General features: G+C 37.1%; 1 protein-coding gene across 3 annotated transcripts in view; it reads right to left on the bottom strand.

The window, feature by feature from the left end:
• The window catches only part of cdh13 (cadherin 13, H-cadherin (heart)), a 421,886-nt gene that overhangs the window by 271,676 nt on the left and 123,614 nt on the right, over positions 1 to 26,596 (bottom strand). Inside the window, exon 1 of one of the 3 annotated variants that reach the window (XM_048168175.1) lies at positions 1,468 to 1,606. The exons of the other annotated variants lie outside the window; for them this stretch is intronic. Within the exon in view, the coding sequence (XP_048024132.1) occupies positions 1,468 to 1,507 (40 nt within the window). The 5' untranslated portion in view covers positions 1,508 to 1,606. Of the gene's footprint in view, positions 1 to 1,467; positions 1,607 to 26,596 lie in introns of those variants that run through there. 3 annotated transcript variants of the gene reach the window in all.

The raw sequence follows: 26,596 nt of genomic DNA, 5'->3' as shown, positions 1-26,596 counted from the left end.
ATTTTAATCACAAATGAAATGGCTGTATTGGCTTTTGGACAGTTAAACTGAATGAACTTTTGACACTTCAAAATCTTTAAAATAACTTTATTTGTAGTAAAATATAATTAAAACCTTTTGGATTCAATAAAAGAGATCTAGTTCCTTGCATACTTTTCATATCTTTGTTTTTATTATTATCAAGGCTTTTGGACAAAAAAAAAAAAGAGAGACCTATAACGTCATTGAATCAGACAACACAGGTAGATGGAGGACAATAACTTATAAATTATTTTGGTTCTAAAGGTATAATATAACAGAATGTACTATAATAAAATACACTATTAAATTCTACATACATTTATTATGATGAATTGTTTATTGTGATATACATTGGTTTGCGTAAAGAAAAAATGCACGAAAAAGGGGTAGTATTACATAGTTCAAACTTCTAAACACTAAACCATCCTTAATCAGGCACTTATGATATAGTTAACACGATATCATCATCATTATCGTTCATTATCAATCATTATTTATATTCAGACCTTCGTTCAGAATATAAAATAAATCCTGCACCTAGCCATTAGTGAAATGTATGTGGGCTTCGAGGGATTTATAGTTTTTAAATTGATCACTAGTATATGCGTTTATACCATAAACAAGATCGTTTACCATATTTAAGTATGATGATTTAGGCAGCAATGCGGGGTCAGCAGCACTCCAACTTACTGCAGTCAGTTTGTACAGATCTATGTTATGAATGGATGACAATTTCTCCAAATAACGGTCCCTGGCATCTTTGGTGAGTTTATCGCGATATGACTTTTTCACAGTTTCTTGTGCTTCTTAATTTTTGCGAGTTATTTACTTGTTATCTCTACTCTTGTAATCTCTTTCATTCTCAGAGTCAGCAGGGATACCACAAATATGGCGCCGCGGTGACGTCACACACAACAAAATCACGTGTCTGACAAAGACGATATGCCACCGCTACGTTTACATTACGGCTCCACTGTCGTTTTGCTTTGTATTTAAATAAAAAAAACATTTAATTCAGTTGGATAACGGTCGCCGCCGCTCTATATTTACAGAGTACGCGCGAAAGTTAAAGTAAACACGAGGGCGCATTCAAACGCGATTTCAATACCCCGCATTTTGAAAGCGGCTCCCTGATGCATGCAGATATCTTCCAATATGAAAGCCAATAGTAGACAGTAGCATGTTTTAAAGGCTGCTGTAACGAAGAATGGACGGAGACATGCTGTTACACATGCTGTTCACATAACCAACGCGAATATACGGCAAGACAGGCATTTTGACATAACTGTGTGTGTATTTGAACGTTTATGTGTAATAAACCGCGGAAATCTGTGTGCGCTTTGGTTGAGAGCGCACTGACCGAAGACCGACTCTCAGAGAGCATGCACAGTTTTTTCTCCCTAGGACATAACTTACATTTTATTTCACCGTAACGTTCATGCCTACCTCCTGTGTCAAAAAAGTGAAGTAATTGGAATATTTCCATTCTGCAAAACAGCCACTAGCTTCTGCCGACATCTTCAGACAGCGACTACGCAGCCAACTGATTCGAAGTTGCGAACTCACGCGCAACTGCACTACAGCTAACGATTTTAAAGAGGCAGCGTTCACTTTTACCTTTAGACAACAAATTTAGATTTTAAATTCAATATTGATTTAAACAGAACTGTTGAACTAATTTACAGTATGTACCGCAAGTACATTATATGTAACTGTAATTAAAGGTGGTACAGAGGATGTTTTGTTTTATACATTTTTGCAATATTACTTGAAACTGTCTTTACTAACTGATGAAAGACTATTTATTAGGTGCACTGAAAGTAATAATATTAATATACATCATCTGTGCATGAGGTAGGGCCTTAAAAACATCAGCCAATCGCGTAAACGATTGGCCCTCTGGCTTGTCGGAGACGTGCGCGGATTGGCCCTCTGGCTTGTCAATCACTGCCATGACGTTCCTTGTGAGAGACGCGCGGCTGTGCGCTCTAGTAACTTTCCACACTCCGCATGCAATGTTTTTGTCAGGAGACAGGAGTAACAACTGCAGATTATGAGTCACCTGCGGTGAGTCCGACATAATGAATCCACGGCTTTAGGTCGCTAACACACTTAAAGTGCATATTGCAGGTTTAACATTTTTTTCGAGATGAATATATAACCTTGTACAAAAATACCATATAAAAAGGTACTGCAGGGTTTAAAAATGTTTTTGCGAGACATAAGGGCATTAATTTAGTAGATAAAGTGACGGTCTCTGTAAAAACCGCTTTTTTTTCAGCGTCGCGTCATTTTACGTCACTACAGGGAGATGTTCGCAGAGCTCTGTGTTGATTCAGTGCAGAATATATTGGTATTTAGCAACAGCGGCCGTGAATCAGTGTGTTTTCGGTAGTTTTTGTATTCTATTTATCATCGTAATGGTAAATGATTGTGTTTGTGGAGGTTGCACAAACTTCAGCCCGTCAGGACATCGAGTAGGCCTACAGAGGTTTACTAACAAGAAAAACTACGCTGCTATCTTCTGTGCCGGGGTTTGTTTTGTGCAGTTTTGTGCAGGTGAAGAGAAGGGACTTCACTTCAGCATCTGCGTCGAAAAACGCGTTCATTTTAGACTGGAGGATTATCATCCTGGCGATATGATAGAGTTCAACATTGTAACAGTTAATACTTCTGTAAATGATTATATTAAATGAATAAACTTACACACGCTATGCTTCTTCACCGTTTTTACTTGAATCAATTTCAACACTGATGAATACAAATTATTTACACATGCATACAGTCTCACACTCACACAAAACAGTTTTGAATGATGTGCTGGTAATGTAAATACTCCAATTTCATGCATGCCATGTATGTAAACTTATATATACACATTCAAGTTCACACAACTACATAATCACGGCGTCATATACATCCTCACACTATCAGTGAATGGGCACGGAATAAACTCATAACACAGAATTATTGAATAAAGGATAACATGAAATACATACAGTAACACTATATGTTTGGCCGCCGGCGGGAGACATATCACCGATCCGTCAGAGATGCAGCTCGATGAAGACTTACGGTGCACATTTTAAGTTTTGTGTTTGATTATTACATTTGCTAACTACCAAATCAGTCGTGATGAGAAACGGCTATATCACGTAACGTTAGTGTGGACGGATATTAACGCGTGTGACATAGGCCTACGCTTGATCAAAGTTTATTCGTTTCTGTTATTAGTAATCAGTTAGGCCTACTCCTAGATGACCAATATATTTTTTTTTTTTTTTTTTTTTTTTTTTAAAAAGGACAATGCACATTAATTAACACAAGAAACAAGTCTCTTATGTAAATGTGCCAGATTTAGCCATTCTGGCTAATTTTCATCTGCAGTCCCTTTATGTTATACACACATTACAGTACATGTTCAGATGTTCACATGAATGTTCTGATTCATGATAATAATCCTTACAATATTGTGATCTGAGCACATGTCGTTACCTAACGTTATATCTGTAAGCTAACACCGGTCTCTGTCCTGTTCTCCACTGCTTCTCCTCACACAACAGCTCAATTTGTCTCTTTTGACCGTTATTCTGTCTAATTCTGGCCTGTCCCTGCTCTCTTGACCACATAGCAGGCTAAAGTATGGCTGTGATTAGTTATACGAGTATAAATAAGCATTTACAATTTCCTCAGCATCCGAACTGTCATTGCGATCCATTGTTTTCCTATAGTTTATATTGATCGCGTTCCCTTCAGTGACGTCACGTCCGATTTGGCATTTTTCAGATGCGGAAGTAAAATTCTCTCACAAAAAACGACTCCAGAAGCCTATGTAGCGTATTTATGCGTGTTTTTTCAAGAAAATCTATTTCATACATTATTTTTCTACACATTGAATCACTAAAGCTCTAACCTGCAATATGCCCTTTAACGATTGTAAGGCCGATTATGAATGTAAATTGATACTTTACGCTCAAACGCGTCCAGTCAGAGCCAGTTGCGTTCAGTCTGCGATTACAGTCGGTGTTCAAATTCCTTGTGAAAGTATATAAATCTGCTTCGGGAGCAGGAAACAATCGCTGTATGTTGAGCACAGTCTTAGAATGTTTTAGCTAGTCGTTAAATTTGTGCCCGGCTTAATAACACAGCGAATGCCAGTGGTAAACAAACACTGAAGGAGGGGGGTTGTTCTTCCGCATGCGCTCATTTCAAAAACTCAGTCGACGAAAACATCCCCTGTACCACCTTTAAATTACCTAAAAATAAACAGTAATCCCTTAGTTTACTTTTTCAGTGGATAAGTAATTTAATTACACCCAACACTGTATATGAATATGTAAACATTCACAAACTCAGCAAACTGGCAGCACTAGTATTAATGACAAACATATATAAGCCTTAATTAAATAATTTAATAATCAATTAAAAAGGAATTTATTCCTGTATGATATTACGCTGTACCCACATTGGACCAGTGGTTTGGAAAATGGATGGATGGATGATCTTCATTTGGCACGACCCTCACGGTGCATTATGGGCATTTTCTACCGTACATTGGTTGTACACTCGTTATTGCGGTGAATTATGGGATTGAATGAGTGCACTATGGTTTCGGACACAACTACAAAGCTGTTCCCTCAAATAGTGCCCTATTTACGTGTATGGGGACGATTTCAGACACAGCCTTGGTATGCGCAGATCTTTTTCTTCGCATGGATCCTGTAGATGCTGTACTCTTTCATATGATGTGTAACAGTGTAAAATGCTTACTTTTATCTGTGAAATTCAAATGCTCAAATAAAAACAAAATTTCGGCTATGAGTGTATTTCTTTCTTTCTTTTTAAACCGAGAAAAAGAAAAAAAAACAAACAAACAAACAAAAAAAAAAAACAACCAGCATGACATGAGCGATCACCCCTCCATCTCCAGCTGTTTTGCTTTCACCTCAGCTCTGTTTGTTAGGTGCAACGAGGGTAACTGGTTAGTGCAGTGTCTCTACCAAAGTCAATACAAATCAAATCCACTGAAGTTTCCTCTTTGAGCACTTAACCTTTTCAACTCTGCCGTTAGTTCTTTTATCTCTCTCAACACAAAAGCTTTCAGGGCCATTTTTAACAAAAAATGCATACACCAACACACACAAAAGCATCGTCAAACATCCCTGCTTGCCGGCATAATTGAGGACGGCCCGGAAAACAACCATTTGTTCTTAACAAATAGCAAAGTCAAAAGATTATTCTACGGGGAAAACCAAATCAAGCAAAGACGTAGTAAATCTCTCAAGCGCCATGTATCTGCTCATTTCCCTTTCCATTACCCCATTTTAGATTGGTTTCAATGAGAAGGGTAAGCTCTTTATAGTGTGCCAGTAGCAAAGCAAACAGTGTCAGGTATTTCAAAAGCAGAGCAGTGAGTGTTTGATGGTATTGTATGTTTGTTGCTGTAGAGGACAGGAGTGTTTTGGAGAGCGTATAGCTATGGGCCACTTTGATGTTAGCTGTCAATAGCAGACCCCTTTCGTCTTAAAACGAGTGTTGTTGAGCTCAAATTGCATCGTGCAACGAGGATTAGCTTGCGGGAGTTGTGCGATGAGCCTTGTCAGGATTCAAATACACACATAAACTCGCTTATACACAATCGAACATTTTATCAATGATATGCACATTACATAACAATAAAGCCCAGATCTGATAATTGCTAACAGCATTTCATTTACTTATTAAAGCTGTGTCAACAACTGATAAAGATAAACCTCAACAGAGCGCAACAGTAGTTCCGGTAGTAAAAATCTCATTAACTTCGTCTACAGAGTAATTGATTTTTAACAATAACATATAAACCTTTCCAGACAGACCATACCATGAGCGCTGAGGTTCTTAAGTGATGATTTATGTTTGTAGAAGCCGAATCAATATGATTTCTTCTTAGATTTATTAATAATAATAAAGAAATCTGAAAAGTCACTGTTAGCATGGAAATTAAAACTATGCCAAATAAGTTCATCAGCAAACTTCCATGAAGCATTGCACATGACTCACTGCAACTGTTTAAGTTTCCTTAATCTCTACATTCTACATATTTGTATAAACCTAAATATTTTTGCAATAAACAAATATATTGTTTTATACTTAGAATTAATAACTCAAATCAATAGTTTTATATTGAACTGACATTTTTGATTGCGATATTCACAATGCTTCATGAGATGCAAAGTTTTTAGCCTCATTTATTGCTTCATTTTTTTCCCCTCAGATTTTCAAGTTTGTGATTTATGTGATTCAATGATTTGTCTCAAATATCTCATTATTAAGGAATTCAATAGGGGCAAATGAATGGGAAAAATACTTCCGGAAACAAAACCACTGAAAACCTCAACACAGGCTCATTGGAAAAACATTTTTTTTTGTGCAAAACACAAAATATGTACTAATACGTACATACCACTGCAGAAGAAATGAACACTAGAGGCAGTAAAACAGCATGCACTTTAAATCGTTTTCATACACAATTATGATTACAGGGCTAGATTATGGATTAATAAAAACTTGTTTTCACATGGCTACTTGCACAATAATGTTATGATAGTGCATGATTTGTAAATGAATATATTTTGGAGTTTGTATCACTTACCCAGCTCCAGATATTCAGTTTTACTGACGTAACAAGCTTGCTCGGTAGCTCAGCTGGTACAGAATTGTACTGGTGATGCAAAGAGCTCGGATACAAATCCCGTGAAAGACGAGTCACGGTACAAGAGTTCAAAAACAAGCTAAAATACCATGGTTAAGGTTGTGTTTTTATGTCACATTTGCTTTTGTTAACACTATCGGGTAGGTTAGCGCCACTCACCAGACATTTCAATTCAGGACTGCTGTGATACATACAAACTACAACATCATAAAACGTTGCCATATTCATGTTCTTTTCCAGAAAAATCTAAACACGCTTTACACGAAACGTGCACGATGCAAAGTATTTTGCGTTTTGCAAAAATGTTGACACTAAAATTTTTCTAATAAGCCTGGGCTGGAAAACCTACACACATCATCTGAAATAAAGTAAATTGTTTAAAACTGAAAGTGTAAAAGCATATGTAATACTGCCTCACATTAAAAGTGTGTGATATTAACAATTCCAATCCTTTAAGGCAGGAACACACCAAGCCGACAGTCGGCTGTCGAGCAGTTTTGTTCGTCGGCCGACTAAGTTTTCTCAGTGTGTTCCGCAGCGTCGGCTGAAGTTGGTCCTCATCAGCTTTTTTTCGGCCGATTTGACATGTTGAATCGGCATCGGAGCTCATCGGTCCGTCAGGCCATCTGATCATTCTGATTGGCTGTTCAGCTACTGCCACCTGCTGGTTCGGAAAGGCATTTCATCTTACGCAGGCGCAGAACGGACGTGCTACTTGGCCGTCGGGTGCCGAGCGTCAGTGCCGTGGTGTGTCAGGGCAACTTTGGACACAGACGCTGCCGACATGAGCCAACCCCACAGTCTGCTTTCGTCGCCACAATTTCGTTGGCGTCGGCTTGGTGTGTTCCTGCCTTTAGAGCCGGAGTTCCAAAACACATTCCTGGAGTCTCCCCAACACTGCATGTTTTCCATGTCCTTAATCAAACACACCTGATTCAGATCATCAGCTCATTAGTTGAGACTCCAAGACCTGAAATGGGTGTGTCAGATAAAGTAGATATCATTGCTTTTGTCAATTAAAATGTCCACTCTATTTTTAATGGCTGATGGTTTAATCACCATTAACTAGCTTATTAGAATGTGAGGATGTTTATCTGCAGTCGAGTAAACAGTCTCACACAAGATTTGGCTCAGTGGGGGGCAATGACTGGGATGACATTTCAGTGGCCCATACCCCTGATCAGAGGTGAAACAACCAGTTTGATTCAGCATTTGATCTCATAGCACTAGCCAATCCTGCTTCATCTCTCTTTGGTTGGGTTCTTCTCCAGCTGTGGGCTCTTCAACTGAAGCCTCCGTCTAACTCAAGCCTTTCATGTTGAGATTCTCAGATAAAGACCATTAAAGGGCTGATCTAACATTCACTTTAGAAGTCACAAACATGGCTTTCTGCTCCATGGGTGGGCCAAAAGCCCATTTTCCATGCAGTGCACTGAGTTTTGACATATTAATACTGTAGAGATACAAGCAACCTTTTAAAGCCAACATTTGAAGCTCAAAAGCAAAAGAGCAGCAATGAAGAAATGTCTACTCAATGACTATATGGTCTGCACAGCTTTATAAAGACATCAATCCTTGGGTAAAAGCTGTTCTTACACTCTGCTGAGATTACCACCCTTGGCCAACCAACCACATTTTCGTCTAATGTATCGAAACTCCAGCTTGTATCCGCATTCGCCCTTTTGGGAGTTACAGACAGGTCAGCGGACTACAAAGATGTCAAATGTAATTGAAGGTAAGGCTCTAAACCAGCTCAGTAATCCCACACGTTCTCCACTCACCTCCACCTACTCACCTCTTTGGTTGGCGTTGGTCTCAAGGGCTCTCTTAACAAGAGCAGCCTGATCCTGCAGAACTGACCGTCCTCATCATCCTGGCCTGCTTTTCTCTCACAACGGCTCACAAGTACTCACTCAGTTAGATCGCAGTGTCTTGAAAAGGATCGTTAAATATTGCACCTCAGTCTGGACCGGAAAGACAAACCCACTGGAATTCCTTCAGACTTACATCGGGGCTTTTTGCAGGAACCCATTGACATTCACAGTTGCTCGGATGAGGGAAGTTCAGTGAATTGATCTCTCTAGGCTGGTGGGTAATCACTGAGCTAGTGCCAACCATATTCAGCTCTGCTTGATGGCTGAGCAACCTTGGCCTAAGCCAAGAACTTTGTTCCCCTGCTGTTCTTTAAGCCTATCCAAGGGTATCCAGCTGATTTAGCTGTGTGACCCCTGGACCAGTCACTCAGTCAATAGGTATCACTAATTGGTTTTTAAGTGTACAATAGCAGGAAGGGTAGTAAACAGACATGGAATAATGCATTGCATAACTAGCTAGGGATGCATTTTCAAAATCAGCCAGTCAACAAATCCATATTTACTTGTCTTTAATTTAACAGGGTTCATGGCAGGAAAAAAAAAGGGGAAAAAAAGCCTCAATACTGAAACACGACAGACAGACAGACAGACAGATAGATAGATAGAGGAGTTTGCTCTCTCTGCTATTAAACATGAGGGTTTGGATGATCTGTGTAAATGGGGTTGAGTAAAGGACATCACTGTAGTGATTCAAACGCCTACTCAAGAGTTTTTGCTGTTGGATTGTTGGGTTATCCATAGCAGCCATCCTTGTATCTTGTCAGGTAGATAGAAAGATCTGAATTGCGAAAATTCAGGCTTTTCAAAGATGTATTTGTACACATTCATACATGATAAACATATATATTCCAAGAAGATGCATGAATGAATACTTGCATTTGGGTAAAAGCATGTGGTGGAAGTAACCACAATGAGTTTTTGAAGTGGGCAAAGTCAAAAAGACCCGTAGACAGGCAGATTATCTCGTCTATTTATACAGAACATTTCATATAGTGAAGTACCCCCGGGTGAGTCTTTCAATTGCAAAGTCAATGCGCACTGTAGCTCAAAATCTAGAATAAATATATTTGCCCACAAACACATGCCACCCACTGTCTAGCACACATGCTATCTCTAACACAGGGGGGAAAAAGTTATTGGTACTTTGTAAGATGCAAAATCTGTGTATAAACCACAGTGAATGATTAGCAGTGCTAAAAGTAGTGACGTTTAGACTTAAGTCAGGTTGGACGCCATATTAAATTTAATGCGGATGAAAATGACAATGCCACAGTAAGGCCTACAAAGATCCTAGATCTGAACAATCGGTATGTTATTAAACAACAGTCCAATCCATTGAACACACCGTACTTCTATCCCTCACAGCCTCGTTTTCATTCCTGTCAAAAATTAAATATGGTGCTACACTAATTCACTGCTTCCAAGCTTTACGAATCTTTTGTTTCAAATCAGAGGTTCGGATCATGTAATTGAAGCCTTATTTACTGAAATCACGTGACTTTGGCACTCCGAAACACTAATTCGAAACAAAAGATTCGTAAAGCTCAGGGGCCACGGCCACCCCTGTGGTCACCACAGTATGATTTTGCATTGGGTACTATTAATTTAAATGCATAATGTAAATTCACAAGTTCATGAAGTGAAAGAAAATAAAATGCCACAAAAAAAAAAATAGATTGACTGACGCCACCAGAGTAGCTGTTTTACTGCCACCAAGAGTCTAAATAGTAATGTCTACAGACCTGAATTTCAAATGTTATTTATACTGTGAAGAGGGTAGGTTAGGGGTGTGCGATATATTTAGTCTACGATTTTATCATAATTGTTGTTTTAACGATGCACAATCGATCTGACATCCCTGTATGTGATGTTGTCTTGTAGATTAGACTAGTGTCGGTGCGCATTTAGAGTGCACGCTTTCACTGTGTTAATAAATATCACATGAAGAGTGCCGTTTTTCTCCAGATATCAGCATAACAAATGTTATATAAATTTTATTCATGTTTACATTTTAGACATCATTGCCTGTTTCTGCACAATTTCGCCAACGAATATAGTTCAGATCAAATCCAGAGCATTGTATTGCGTCCCTGAGCAACAAATGGCACTGTTTCTTTACTGAATGAATCAGCTGTTTGAATGAATAAGTTGAAAAAGATAGGCTACAAGTGACGACGAGGGAGCTTCAGTTGAACAACAGTGAACTGCGGTCAGATGAGATGTTGTCAGACTATGTCAGTAAAATTCAGAAAAATGAACAGGTCCAATCAGCTGTTATTCTGTGCTCGTGGCGCGCACTCAAGAATGCGCCGGCGCGCGCTGCATAATTACTTTATTATATCTTAAATAAAGCCCAAAAGAATACGAGCAATGACGGTCATTGCTCTGTTGTAAGTTAAGTCATGAAATTACCACACATGCGATTAAAGCTGTCTCAAAACTGTGAATGCATGTATTTGTTAACATGGTTTTAAAGCTATTGTTATCCAATTTGTTGGCCTTAAAACGTCTTAAAAATGCACATATGTACACCAGAGAAATCTAAATTTTCACGGGGGAGCATGCCCCCGACCGCCCTTGCAAACTATGACCTCTGTAATTATGAAATCATAATGCAATCTGAGGTAATGTGTATTTCTACAAATGTGCACACTTTTGGACTAAAACGGTGTAGGTATGTGTATGCAAATAAATGGGACCGAACGCGACTGAATGTAAAGGTTTGTGTCCTCATTATTCTATTAATAACTACCAATTGATTTTGCATGTATGTACATATAGGCCATTATATATATATATATATATATATATATATATATATATATATATATATATATATATTTTTTTTTTTTTTTTTTTTTTTTTTTTTGCCACCCCAAGAATTTCTGTGGCCTCGTCTGGCCACCCCTATTAAAATTTTCTGGGGGCGCCACTGGTAAAGCTTTGAAGTAGGCATGTGACAGTATCAAATTTTCATGTTGTATTTGGTACTGTGATGAACAATATTGAATACAAAAATCTTTATGGCTGTTTATAACACATCTACTGTGCTACATCTACTACAGTAGATGTAGCACAGCTGCTTTTTTTACGGGGGTTACCGGGGTAACCGCAGCATTTCTGCTGTTCGATCAGTGCCATCTGCTGTCAGAGAGTGAAAGTGCACTTTCATTCAGCGCATCTCCTTCACTCGTTCCACCAAGCTGTTCATGCAAGTTGGGTTTGTTTATATCAGTGCGCGTGCCTCTTTAACGAAGCATACAGTGGTGTTGTGCATTTTAAATGGTTGATGGGTAAAGTAATCTTAAAATGCACTCTAAAAATCGGAATAATTCGTAATAAATAATTATTCACGGTATTTTGAAGTACTGGAAGATGTTTCATTCTAATTAATTACTACTTCACTTAAAACAAAAAACTAAAATGAAATAAATAAATAAACATACTGTATAAACTGTATGAGTATGTATTTTTTTATGTAAGTAGTGATTTTTTTCCCCAAAGTAGTTTCAATTATTTAAATTAGCCCAACAATTACGACTAGTGATGATAATATTAAATTGTTTAGTAAGATCAGTAAAACACCATATGTTATTCTAAAATCATCCTAAAATCTTTATTAAAAGCATCCAAACTTCCAAAGTTTCTCCAGAAGTTAGATGTATAGTTACAGGGTACTTCTCTTAATATGTTAAAAGCAAGTCTAACCTCAGCCACCCACTCACACCTGCCCACACACAAACACACATTTACTGCAGCATACATGCAAGTGATGTGAATGGACAATGATAGTCAAGAGAAGCTAGCCAATTAATCTGTATTCATCTGAGACTGCTAACTGCATTTATCTGAGATCATAATCATAATGTAGTGTTTTTGAGAAGGCTGCTCTCAAACATGATACTCTCAATTGCGGTGAGTAGGCGGTGAGTTTAATTGTTTTGTTTTATCAGTAGGATGGTATTTTAGATTTTAATAATAGGTTTACAAAAAGAAAAAAAAAGTATTTTCCATACAAATAGAACAAAAAAAGGAAGAAAAAAGAAAGAAAGGGAAAAAACAGAAAAGCCAAATATCTATAATTTAAAATAAATTAATAAATAAAATCTATTTGAGGAAAAAATGACAAATATTTGGGCAACAGCAGCATCAATATTTCTCAAACTGGGTTTCATCAACTATGAACAGGGTTGCAAGGTCAGCGCCAAGTCTCTGTCGGGGGGCCGAACGCGTACTGAATTTAAACCTGCGGCAACAACTTAAAGCTGCAGTCCGTAAGTTTTGCCTCTTTGTCGCCATCTCTGTTTGAAACCTGCAATTGCAGTTATTTGCAGAATTATCATCTTTACGTGGGTTGTGCATCGGCACGGCTCCTCAGTCCTCATTGCTGTCAGTCACCGCGCCGGTGGATACTGTACTTCAGAATCACAGATTCTACATCTTGGAAGTATGACCAAAATAAGATTTTTTTTACTGGAAAATGTCATTTGAACAAGTAAGTAACAAAGTCTGCCACTTTTGAGAAAAAAGCATTACAATAAATTGTGCTACCAATGGTGATTAAATCTAACAATCGCTTAGCTCGGATCACGTCAAACCATGCAAAATTATTATTATTGTTATACTTTGTTCTCAAATTGTTAATGTTATCAGCATTGTGTGACTACATAGTGTGCGTTAGCGTTACCTGTAGATTTGGACCTTTCTGGATTACAATCCACCATCGAAATGACAAGTTGAATTATTCCAGCTGCTGTGAGAAAAGGCTATAAATTATCTGCCACCTGCAGCATCCTCACATGCCATATAGCCTACTAGCTGTGACTCCTTTATGTAAACAGACTCAATGTAATGTAACTCACAGTATTGACGCAAAGACGAATGGTGGCATGCTCGAACTTCCTGTGGAAACCTACCAGAACCACTCTAATTAGAAAACATTATTACAAGCTTACCATTGTGAATCGGGTTAAGGTAAGGAGATAGTTTTGAGCACTGGCTAGTTATGTACTTGTTAAATTTTTAACCCAAAAAATGTTGTTGACTGCAGCTTTAAGAGTAGCCCAGTTCTGCAGGAAAACCACAGACTTGCCAATACTGATTATGAAGCACATAACAAACCAAAAATTTTATAAATGTTTTCTTGTATAAAATTCAGAAAATAGGCCACCCCCATCTATATTCAATGGGCACAATGAAATTACTAGAATTATTTCAGAAGGTATTCTGACAATAGCACTGAGACAACATAACCTTAAACTAATTCATATCAGGTGACAGGAAACTAATTGCCTAATTACAAACACAATTGCTTGTTAAATGTGTCCTTAACAGATAAATAGCTTATTGCAAAAAATACTGTCACAAATACCAGAACAGTGGATGAAGACGGTGTAACACTCCTATAAGGTATTACATTTTCTGGGAACAATTATGAATGTTCGTCTACATCAGAGCAAAGTCATTTCCTCTCTCTGCATTGTACATTCTGCAACAATAGAGATCAAACTCGTGCGGTCAATCATAATGTAATGCAGCTCAGCACAAGGGATCTACCCGATCAATGGAAAATTAGTTTTATTTTGCTATTGTTATGGGTACTGTAAAAAAAAGAAAAAAATACATCAGTGATGCTATAAACTTAAATCAGATATGTTAAGCCGTCACAGTGACCAGAATTGAACTGCAAAAGCAGAGGCCGGTATTCTGGATGCCATCAAGTATAAGAACCAATTTCAGCTCAATACCCTAAGGGTGCTCCAGGGCAGCAGTTCAAACATTTTTTTCTAGGTGAATCCAACAAATCACATCAGTGGATTAACCATCAGAAAAACTGTTGTGTTTGAAGCTCTCTGTTCTAATGTTACAGGTCACAAATTCTTTCGCAATAGCCTCTGAGTTCAGCTACATTCTGTGCTAGCTTCATAGCAAGACTCGCCGTGTGCTTACAGTGTATTACTGCAGATTACCTGCAGGAGAGTGTGTGTTTGTGCATGTGCTGTATGGTAATGATGGTGGAATAATGAGAGTATGCACTTATGTTTTTCCTCTGCGGTTGCTTGTTATCTCTGAGAGTCAGCAGGCCAGAGCAACAGGTTTCAACCAGCATACACCCACACTAAATATAAGGACAACACAAATATGAAGGACAATTCACAATGTGCCACTACTTTCCTAATATAGTCTCTCTCAACTGTCTTGATCGTTAATTAAAGGTGCCCTAGAACCCATTTTTTACAAGATGTAATATAAGTCTAAGGTGTCCCCTGAATGTGTCTGAAGTTTCAGCTCAAAATACCCCATAGATTTTTTTAAATTAATTTTTTTAACTGCCTATTTTGGGGCATCATTAACTATGCACCGATTCAGGCTGCGGCCCCTTTAAATCGCGACAAGAGACAGATTCACAAATATCACTAAAAATATCATGTAATCATGTATCATGTCAATTATTATCACTCTATCTGCCATTTTTCGCTATTGTTTGTGCTTGTTTACCTAGTCTGATGATTCAGCTGTGCACATCCAGACGTTAATACTGGCTGCCCTTGTCTAATGCCTTGAACATAGGCTGGCATATGCAAATATTGGGGGCGTACATATTATTGATCCCGACTGTTACATAACAATCGGTGTTATGTTGAGATTTGCCTGTTCTTCGGAGGTCTTTTAAACAAATGAGATTTACACAAGAAGGAGGAAGCAATGGAGTTTGAAACTCAGTGTATGTCTTTTCCATGTACTGAACTCTTGGTTTTCAACTATGCCAAGCTAAATTAAATTTTTGATTCTAGGGCACCTTTAAGCCATTTGTACATTAATATCCCATATCAAATAAATGAACGATCAAACGATAGCATGATAGATAGAGCGATAGAATGATAGAACGATAGACAGTATGATAGATAGAATGATAGAATGATAGAATGATAAAATAATAGAATGATATATAGAACGATAGATAGATAGAACGATAGATAGATAGAACGATAGATAGATAGATAGAACGATAGATAGATAGAACGATAGATAGATAGATAGATAGATAGAACAACAGAACAATAGAACATTAGAATGATAGATAGAATGATAGATAGACAGAATGATAATAGAACGATAGATAGATAGAATGATAAATAGAACGATAGATAGAATGATAAATAGAACGATAGATCGATAGAACGATAGATAGATAGATACATGTAGATACATAGACAGATAGATAGAACCATAGAACGATAGATAGAACCATAGAATGATAAATAGAACGATAGGTGGACAGATAGATAGATCCATAGAACAATAGATATAACCATAGAACGATAGATAGACAGATAGAATGATGAATAGAACAATAGATCGATAGAACAATAGATCGATAGAACAACAGAACTATAGAACAATAGACAGAACGACAAATAGAACGATAGAATGATAGATAGAACGACAGAACGATAGATAGATAGATAGACAGAACGATAAATAGAACGATAGAAAGGTAGGTAGATAGAACGACAGAACGAACGAAAGAACGAATGATAGAACGAACGAACGATAGAGAGATATAACAAATGAACGATATAACAAACAAATGATAGATAGAACAAACGATACAACGAATGATAAAAAGATAGATAGATAGACAGAGCAATAGAACGATAGACAGAACGATAAATAGAAAGATAGATAATTAGAATGATAGCTAGAACGAACGAACGATAGATAGAACGAATGATAGAATGAACAATAGATAGAACGAACAATAGATAGATACAACAAACGATACAACGAATGATACAACAATAGATAGATAGATAGATAGATAGATAGAAACAATTCTGGGTTCTTGAGACTACATCACTGAACAAAAAGTAGAGAGTGGCAAAGAGAAAATACACACTATGTGTGAACAAATACTTCACAGAATGTCAAAATCCTCCCTCTCCAGGAGCATGCTTTTAAATATGGCACAAATATGAGGAAAGCAATCTAAACTCACTCTATTTTTGTTTTGATTTTCATCTTCTTCTTTTTTTCTCACCTCACTCTGTGATTTAATTTGAGAATTGGGAAACATAATGTTCTGCCATCACAGAACAACGGCCAGAAAAGAACCTTGGGCTTATTAAATTTTAATAAGGTTCTCCAGGCAACTTTCCCTCGTCGTAATTGCTTTGTGTATTTCCCCTATGGGGACCCCACTTCTTGTTTGTTATCGACACAAAGCTGTTGAAATCACAGCCAGCTCTCTCACATACACACACGCACTTTCTCACCCATCGCCTCACTTATACATTCTCATTTTTTTTTTTTTTAAATAAACATTAAATTAAACATTAATTAAGCTTTAAGTTGATATTTGCATGGCCTAATTACCATCAACATGCCACATTGTTTCCTGAAAAAAGCAACATACCTACAGAGGCTGCAAAAAGTACCTGCTAGATGTCACAATACACATTCTACAAAATCCAGCACAACAGCAACAGTTCGAAATACTTTGAGAGTTATGCGCGATCATATTCAGCAAACGTTGCATCACTTTGAGCTGGTAGGTGGACCACATGAGAAATAACAGTGTCAAGGTATTTTTCCCATGGCAGATGTCACACCATCCTACATCATATCACATACAGTACTCTCAAAGGTAGCTGATCAGTAGTGAACCCTAGCGAATCGCCATCATTTTATTTTTCTATGAACGATTCATTAAGGCCTCTATTTTTCATAAGGTCTCCTGGCAATAACGCAATACCAGGCGATTTGAGGCGTATGACGTCTTATGACAGAATGCCTCCATTTCTAATGAAAGTTAACTTTTCACAGACAGGGAAATGATGCTCTCCTTGTACTTTTCCTGCAGAGAAATTGTGCGCCCTTAGGTAAAAGTGAGCGGAGAAATTAGCCTGCCTTGCTGATAGCAAAATGACTTTTTCAAGGAAGGTGAGAACAAAGAAGGAACGGCTGTCATAACAGATGCAGAGCCTGCTGTGAAGCGTTCTTAAAGAAAAGAAGAGACATTTTATTCCATTCACTGTAAAAGTACCTTAAATGATGCCTCTTCAGTTTCTGTTTTAGTTGGTGTGGAATATCGCATAAAACATTTGCAAATAAATTTGCTGCAATTGGGGAAGCCACTGTGGCTCTTTTTTCCTACATCATAAATGACTTGTCTCTCAGAACCTGCAGACAAAATGCAATAAAACAAATTATTTCGATGACCGAACTTTGGCTCAGGAATTTCAGAATGATCAGACCAACATTTGAGATGCTGTGCAATGTAATTGGTCCGCTGGTTAGTCCAGTTATCTAATCACAGCCGCTGTTGAGGCAAGGTCAAAGAGTTTTTTCTTGCGCATTGAGGGATTTATTCGATAGAAGTCTTTCCATCATAGCTTATGCACATGTCTTCTTATCGGATTAAAATGTATTCACCTCAGTTGAGTGTATACGGGTTTTTTTATGCACGTTTTTAGAATTTATGGGCATCTTGGCATTTCTATTCAGCGTTTTTTTTTTTTTTTTTTTTTTTTATGTGACAACCCAAAATGCACATAAAATATGGAAACAGCTACTGTCCTAGCTCGCATTATCTCACTAACTTTTACAGAGAACCAGCAAACTCAAATCTGCATCTATGGCTGTTGTAGATTCTAATGGCTGAGATTCTTGTACCTTGCATTAGCATGCGTTTCATATCTGCATAGCATCTGGACATTCGTTGTCTGGACTGCACTTACACTTTACATTTCAAGTCACCTCCATGTGATCGGACAGAGATATAAATCACTAACCTGTGCCAAATGTAAAACAATTACATATTACATCAGAGATTGCATTAATCAGAGATCGAAAGTTTTTTTTTAAATGTTTGAGACATAAAAAGTTATTTTGGTCTATTTACGTTATTCTCAGAAAAGAGTCTGGGAGAGAAATGTGAGTGAGGAATTGTGATTCCAAGTAAATGGAATTAAAGTAGTGACCAGACTGTTAAATAGAAGTGTCTGTTGATTTTTCACATTGCGAGAGCAGAATAAAAATAACAAGAACCCTAAGCACAGCACTATGTAAAATTAAACACTTGTTATTTCAATGTCAAATTAAAACTAATGAAAAACAACAAGTTGTTATATACACAATGCCAAGCAATAGGAGAGACATACCTTCATTCTGATTACTACCCATACATTAATAATATTAATTATTATATTAATTCAGAGTAAAATATGTATTATTTAAATCTTATTATTTAACATTTAAATTCCATATTTCATCATGTTGAAATCGGTATGCGCTTAAAATATTACCTTAGTTTGAATATTTTTTTGTTGTGCTCGAGTTAATCTCGAGTTAAATGCCACCATGAAAGAGTCTGTGATAAACAAAACAGACTAAGTTGTGGTGATGAATAAAGATAATTACAAAAAGTGCATAATTGTTGTCTGACAAACAGCCAGTCATCATTTAAAACAATAAACCACTCAAATTCAGACACAACAAAATGATTGATGTAAAACCTGTGCTCAATATATCTGACCAGTATCAGTAAACATCTTTTTCTTCTTCTTCTTCTTCTTCTTCTTTTTTCTTTCATTCAGCCAAGGGCAGAGCTTTTTGAAGTCTCTCACACCAGGGTTGCATTACTTCAGAAACGGCATTCTGAGCCCAGCTTTTATTTATATATTTGTATGTTTCCATTAAGTTTCGTATGCTTTGGGGTTTTGGGCTGAAGCATCTGTGTTTGATCTAAGGAATTGCTTAAGGAATCCAAAGAGGATTGGTATCTTAATTTATCATCACAACAAACTTCAAAACGGGTTTATTAAAAGCATGGCTTTTTGTCCAAGCTATTTTTCCCTTTTTCTCTCTGGGTCATCTAACATCATCAGCCAGCAAAAAAAAAAAAAAAAAAAACTTAAAAGACCTCTCAGCTTAACAGCTGCCGCTCTCTCTTGACAGTTCACGTAAGAGTGCTTATACCCGTCTCACATCAGCACACTCCAGGTGAATGACTGTTGGCAGCTTTCCTTTCTGACAGGAGGGGGTGGGGGGGGGTTGAGGAAAAAAAACAATGCTTTAAAAAATGATGACTGTTCTTTGTACTGAATCCGTTCAGCCCTGCGGAAGGAATGACTCAAGCAGGCCAGTCATGTTAGTAACCTTAAAGGCATGGCAATCAGTATAACTGAAAGAAGACAATTCTGCCAGTCATTGATCATTTACTCACCCTCATATCATTCCAGACCTGTATGACTTTTTTTCTTCTGTAGAACCCAAAAGGAGATGTTTGGCAGAATATTCAAGCTGCTCCAAAATTAATTTAAACAGACACTTGTTAAAACTGTATTACTTGTGCACTATATTCCACATCCTCTGGCTTAAAGGTGCCCTAGATTATGTTTTTAAAAGATGTAATATAAGTCTAAGGTGTCCCCTGAATGTGTCTGTGAAGTTTCAGCTCAAAATACCCCATAGATTTTTTTTTATTAATTTTTTTAACTGTCTATTTTGGGGCATCATTATAAACGCGCCGATTTTATGCTGCGGCCCCTTTAAATCCGTGCTCTCCGCCCACAGAGCTCGCGCTTGCCTTAAACAGTGCCTTAACAAAGTTTACACAGCTAATATAACCCTCAAAATGGATCTTTACAAAGTGTTCGTCATGCATGCGGCATGTATGCGTCGGATTATGTGAGTATTGTATACTGTTATATTGTTTACTTCTGATTTTGAATGAGTTTGATAGTGCTCCGTGGCTAACGGGTAATGCTACACTGTTGGAGAGATTTATAAAGAATGAAGTTGTGTTTATGAATTATACAGACTGCAAGTGTTTAAAAATGAAAATAGCGACAACTCTCTTGTCTCCGTGAATACAGTAATAACCGATGGTAACTTTAACCACATTTAACAGTACATTAGCAACATGCTAACAAAACATTTAGAAAGACAGTTTACAAATATCACTAAAAATATCATGTTATCATGGATCATGTCAGTTATTATTGCTCCATCTGCCATTTTTCACTATTGTTCTTGCTTGCTTACCTAGTCTGATGATTTGGTTGTGCACATCCAGACGTTAATACTGGCTGCCCTTGTCTAATGCCTTTTATAATGTTGGAAACGTGGGCTGGCATATGCAAATATTGGGGGCGTACACCCCGGCTGTTACGTAACAGTCGGTGTTATGTTGAGATTCGCCTGTTCTTCGGAGGTCTTTTAAACAAATGAGATTTATATAAGAAGGAGGAAACAATGGTGTTTGAGACTCACTGTATGTCATTTCCATGTACTGAACTCTTGTTATTCAACTATGCCAAGATAAATTCAATTTTTCATTCGAGGGCACCTTTAAATTAAAAAAAAAAAAAGAAAAAAGAAAAAAAAGTAGAATAGGGCTTTAGAAGAAGCTTATCACTATATACCAGGGGTGTCCAATCCTTCTCCTGGAGGACCACTGTCCTGCAGAGTTTAGCTCCAACCTCAATTAAGCACACCTAATCTAGTGTAATAGTGTTTCCCAACCTTTTTGAGTTTAAGAACCCCCCTTCGTCCAAAAAATATCCAAAGTTCCTCAAGTTGTTATGTGCATCTGGTAATTCTAGTGTAACAAATAAACTCAAAAATAAGATGTCAGTTTAATGCTTTGGTTCTTACTCCAAAGTACATTTTACTATGTAGATGCCTTTAAAGAGGTAATGACATGGATTTGTTATTATTATTTTATGTTTCTTGAGATCCACAAAAATATAAATGGAAAAATATTTGCAACCCTCATTCTGACCCTCTGTCTGAAATTATCCATTTTTAGTTGCGGCTCCTTTAAGGCTTGTCAATAAACAGCCACTGTTGTGATTGGCTAAATGTTTTGAAAACATTATCCATATAAAAACCATAATTTACAGACCAAGCATATTGAAATTGTTTACTTATGATTTGCGATGTTGCTGCTGTCAGATCCAATACAGTTGGGTTCTTAATCTTTCAGAAAAAGTTTCTTTGCAAACTGTTTTCAGAAAACTGTCCAACTGAGCTGTTTTTTTTTTTTTTTTTTTTTGGAGCTTGAATAAATATATGCTTTGTTTATAATGAGGATGTTTTAAGCTATGAAGTTTGCAGGATGTTTTAATGGTACAAAGACCTCTTATATGTCAAAAGATCAAGGAAAAATTTAGTTCTAATGTCATGACCCCTTTAAAATGACCGCACACCTTTCAATAACAAACATCCTCAAACCATCAATAAGCTTACAGAAAGCACAGAAATTTTATCATCAATACTAACAATATTTTCTCATAAAATCCTGACAGTTTTACAATATAAAATGTCTCAATTTATAGCCCATCTTTAGATATGCACATAGTATTATAAGTGTAAACACACTTAAGCCAGCAAAAAAAAATGGTTATTGCATTACTTATTACTTAGGTTATTAAAAATGTTAAAGGTGCCGAAGAACATGTTTTCAAAAGATGTAATATAAGTCTTAAGTGTCCCCTGAATGTGTCTGAAGTTTCAGCTCAAAATACCCCATAGTTTTTTTTTTTTTAATTAATTTTTTTAACTGCCTATCATTATAAATGCACCGATTCAGGGTACGCGGCCCCTTTAAATCTCGTGCTTCACGCCCCAAGAGCACGCGCTTGCCTTAAACACCATAAACAAAGTTCACACAGCTAATATAACCCTCAAAATGGATCTTTACAAAGTGTTCGTCATGCAACATGTCTAATCGCATAAGTATAGTATTTATTTGGATGTTTACATTTGATTCTGAATGAGTTTGATAGTGCTCCGTGGCTAAAGCTAACATTACACACTATTGGAGAGATTTATAAAGAATGAAGTTGTGTTTATGAATTATACAGACTGCAAGTGTTTAAAAAATGAAAATAACGACAATCTCGTCTCTGTGAATACAGTAAGAAACGATGGTAACTTTAACCACGTTTAACAGTACATTAGCAACATGCTAACGAAACATTTAGAAAGACAATTTACAAATATCACTAAAAATATCATGATATCAATGATCATGTCAGTTATTATTGCTCAATCTGCCATTTTTTGCTATTGTTCTTGCTTGCTTACCTAGTCTGATGATTCAGCTGTGCACATCCAGACGTTAATACTGGCTGCCCTTGTGTAATGCATTGAACATGGGCTGGCATATGCAAATATTGGGGGCGTACATATTAATGATCCCGACTGTTACGTAACAGTCGGTGTTATGTTGAGATTCGCCTGTTCCTCGGAGGTCGTTTAAACAAATGGGATTTATATAAGAAGAAGGAAACAATGGAGTTTGAGACTCACTGTATGTCATTTCCATGTACTGAACTCTTGTTATTCAACTATGCCGAGGTAAATTCAATTTTTGAATCTAGGGCACCTTTAATAAAAATGTTCATTGCTTTTTTTTCTTTAGTTTTTTTTTCTTTCTTTTTTTTGTGTCAGCAAATTAATGGCAAAAGTTTCTTGCAGAAAAGTCATGCGGTTACCAACCACTGCTATAAGGATTACTAGAGGCAACTTTGGTGTCTGCATACTGAAGTCCAGTGCTCTTGTCCAAGTGCCAATATTTATGGCTTGGGAGTGAGAGCGGGTTGCATACACCTATACATTATTGACTACATTACCACTTTTTTTCCCAGTGACCTATGCTGTCAAATGACCATTGGTGTGGTTTACAGTTTGGGCTTAAAAGACTTCTTTCGTCGAGTACATTTCCTGCTGTGAGGGAACCGAGGAGGCTGCAGGCCTGTTATTCTCCAGCGCACTGCTGAATGGCCCGTGTTTTGCTCACCGGTAGATCGATCTGAGCGCAGGAAGCCAGAGACGCCAGGGATCAGACTTCAGGAATCTCACTGCCACTCGACTGCCCGAGGCCTGCGGCACCAGGCCAAACATCCGCTCAGCCATCAAGACCAGAAAACCGCAGCATATACAGCACACAATCTCCCCCCCAAAAAAGTGCATGCACACACATACACATACATGCTATGATTGCTTCTGAAACTGCGCTCAGCATCGAACTCCTGTAATTTTCAAGTCATTTTTTGATCTATCATCTGCCGAAGTGGTAAAGCTGAGCGTTTATCACAATGGATGAAATAAGGTAATCACTTACGAACTGACTGCTTTCTCAAAAATTATGAACCTCACATACTCTGATGCCGTGATTGTTCCTGTCTAGATACTCAACGATGGTTATGGCAGTTCTAAAAAGCAGGTTATTATGGTTGTCCATATAAATGCCCCATTCGACAATCATCAGCAACTAAGGTGCAATTTTGAGAAGCAAAAAAAACCTCCACCGGAGTTGAACAGAAATAATACGCTGATGATAAAAAGCTTTGATTTGCTGAGAATCTTTTTGATGCTTTTCTTGCAGAGATGAAAGAGGAAACAGTAAGTTTTCTACCCAAAAAAGTGCTGTCTGTATGCCAAGTCTCTTGTGGTTTCTTTTATGTTGCCGTTTCTTTTTAGTATGTTAGATTGACCTCTCCTTGCAGATATAAACAAACCCATATACACATGGCAAACCAGGACACAAGCAACTGTGAATAACTTGCAGACTGAAGTGCAGCATGGGTTAATCCTGTGGGTGCTGACCTGTGTACACTATAACTGAAATATTTATATACACCCAGAGATGTTCTCTGGTAACTGAATTGGGGAGAATTGGGCAGAACTGAATTTGAAAATAATTCCAGCTAAATTTGAAATGATTTGAAAATGACTTTTAAATTCCAATTCAGTTTAAAATGAATATGAAAAACCTACAGATGTTATCATAAAACATAACATATACTACCGGTTAAAAAAAGAAGCAGTTAGTAGCGGTTAACCCTTAAACGCATACCTCGGGTCTTTAGTGACCCGGGATATCATTCACTACCCTCCTCCTCATTAATTTTTTAAAGTTAGACATCAACCTTCTTAGTATTCCTCAATCAATTCATTATAAACAATATAAAAAATAAAATAATAAAACTGTAAAAGAATGCCTGTTTTCCCATTAATTTTTTGTAAAAAAATAATAATAATGGTATAGGCTCGCTAATGACCCGAGGTGTGCAACAGTTTAAGTATATTTTTTCTGCACAACAATAATTAAATCTTTGATGACTGAATAAGTGCATTTCACCTTTATTCCACAAGGTGGCAATGTCTGATACACAATGATGAAATTATGTTTCACTCATAGTTACTGCAGGCAGAAAACAAAAGAATACGAAGTATGATCAGCAAAACTTGAAATGATTTATTGCAGAGCAAGTACTGAATGCAATCAAATTTTAGTGGCGCTGTCACTTGATGGTGGATCTGGTGAAGACGCTGTCAGCAATAACAATATTGATATGATAGTTTGAGAATATGTTTAACCCTCTGGGGTCTGAGGATTTTCGGGGCACAACAATTTGTGTGTACATTAATGAGGAAAAAAAATGATGAAACTTAAATGATTTTAGCAAATGGCTGCAATATAACAAAGAGTGAAAAATTTAAGGGGGTCTGAATACTTTCCGTACCCACTGTATTACAATGAAAATGGTAATTATTTAATGCATTTTTATATGATTCGTTATATACTTAAGGACACTTAATTTTCTCTACATGAAGCCAGCAACATGATTTATTGTACAGCTGAAAAGGAAGAGAAAAATCTTCCATTAACTCAAGCTCAAGGGCTTCTTTATATTAAATTACATATAGTTTTCACCCTGAGGTCTGCACATGGTTTAATGATCACAGACTAAAGCTGTTGTTCACAGTTTAAAGGAAATAATTTGTGTACACTGTGGAGTCTAATATTAAATCATATGCGCTAGTTCAGGTGAAATAGCATATGGTATAATGAGAAGGTGCTGATATAAAAATATCTCATTCAACACTCAGATCGTAACAGACAATTTTAACATTTTAGCGCTAAAAAGCCAGTGCTTCCTGTTGCACAGCACTTATTCAAATTTATGGCAAATAAGTTCCAAATTCCAAGAGCTCATTAAAATGTATAAGTTTGCTGCTGACCTTTTAGGCAGCAGAGAGCAGATTCTACTCTAATGGTTTGGTATTCTAGTCATTTTGAACAGGCGACTGTTGAACACTGGAGAGCATTAATTCCGACAGTTTATATCAGTGTAAATCACGCTCTTTAAATTCTCCTTCAAAGCTGCAATTGCAAAAATCATGTTACTAATTGATGATGAACACACTTTGGCGAACTGCCGCATTTGAATGAAACATGTTTGGTTATTTTTTTTTCTATTCAGTGTTGTGAACGACATTTGTTAGTCCAGCCAGATTCACTGCCGATTTCAGAAATTGAAAATCTTCCACTAAGTAGGTTAGCGCATGGAGTGAGGCCATTTTGCATTGCGCCTCTGTGGAGGAGAGATCAAATGGCAGTCACTGTGCCCGGAGCAGACAGGGAGCAGCTGCCAGTATGGTGCCCCCCCCCCCCTTAGGCCACCTTTTTCTCAGTTATGTCCTAGAACTCAATCCCATAACCTCCCTCCATTTCTAGCCATTGCTAACATACTGGAATTTATGGGTCAGTGCTCAGGACGGAAACCAGGAGGAACTACTTTCAAGCAACTGAGAAGTACAAGTTCTCACAAGGGGGCTTTCACAGCCAATGTCACAGAGCAGCCATATCATGGAGCTTTCAAACATTTTATTTATTTTTTAATAAATAGTTAATCACATTTATTTAATAATCAACACTCAAATAAAAGCTAAGTTGTACATAAACTTATATATAACATTCGTAGGTAAACTTTTTAATGGTATGATTATGTTTCTACTCTAATTTGTTGTTGAAATATAAACATTTAAACTGCGGCTGTAATAAAAACTTGTCTTCATGACAGATTTATTCAAACATACATTAAATAATGAAGGTTAAGTAAAAATATAATGAATACACTATGTGCATATAATTTTCAAAATGAATTATTTTTTCTTGCAAACTAATGAGCTATGGGCACTGAATGGGTTTCCT

This window comes from Megalobrama amblycephala, linkage group LG19, assembly GCF_018812025.1.
Source record: "Megalobrama amblycephala isolate DHTTF-2021 linkage group LG19, ASM1881202v1, whole genome shotgun sequence".
Lineage (NCBI taxonomy): Eukaryota > Metazoa > Chordata > Actinopteri > Cypriniformes > Xenocyprididae > Megalobrama > Megalobrama amblycephala.
This window is presented reverse-complemented; position numbering and strand designations above follow the sequence as displayed.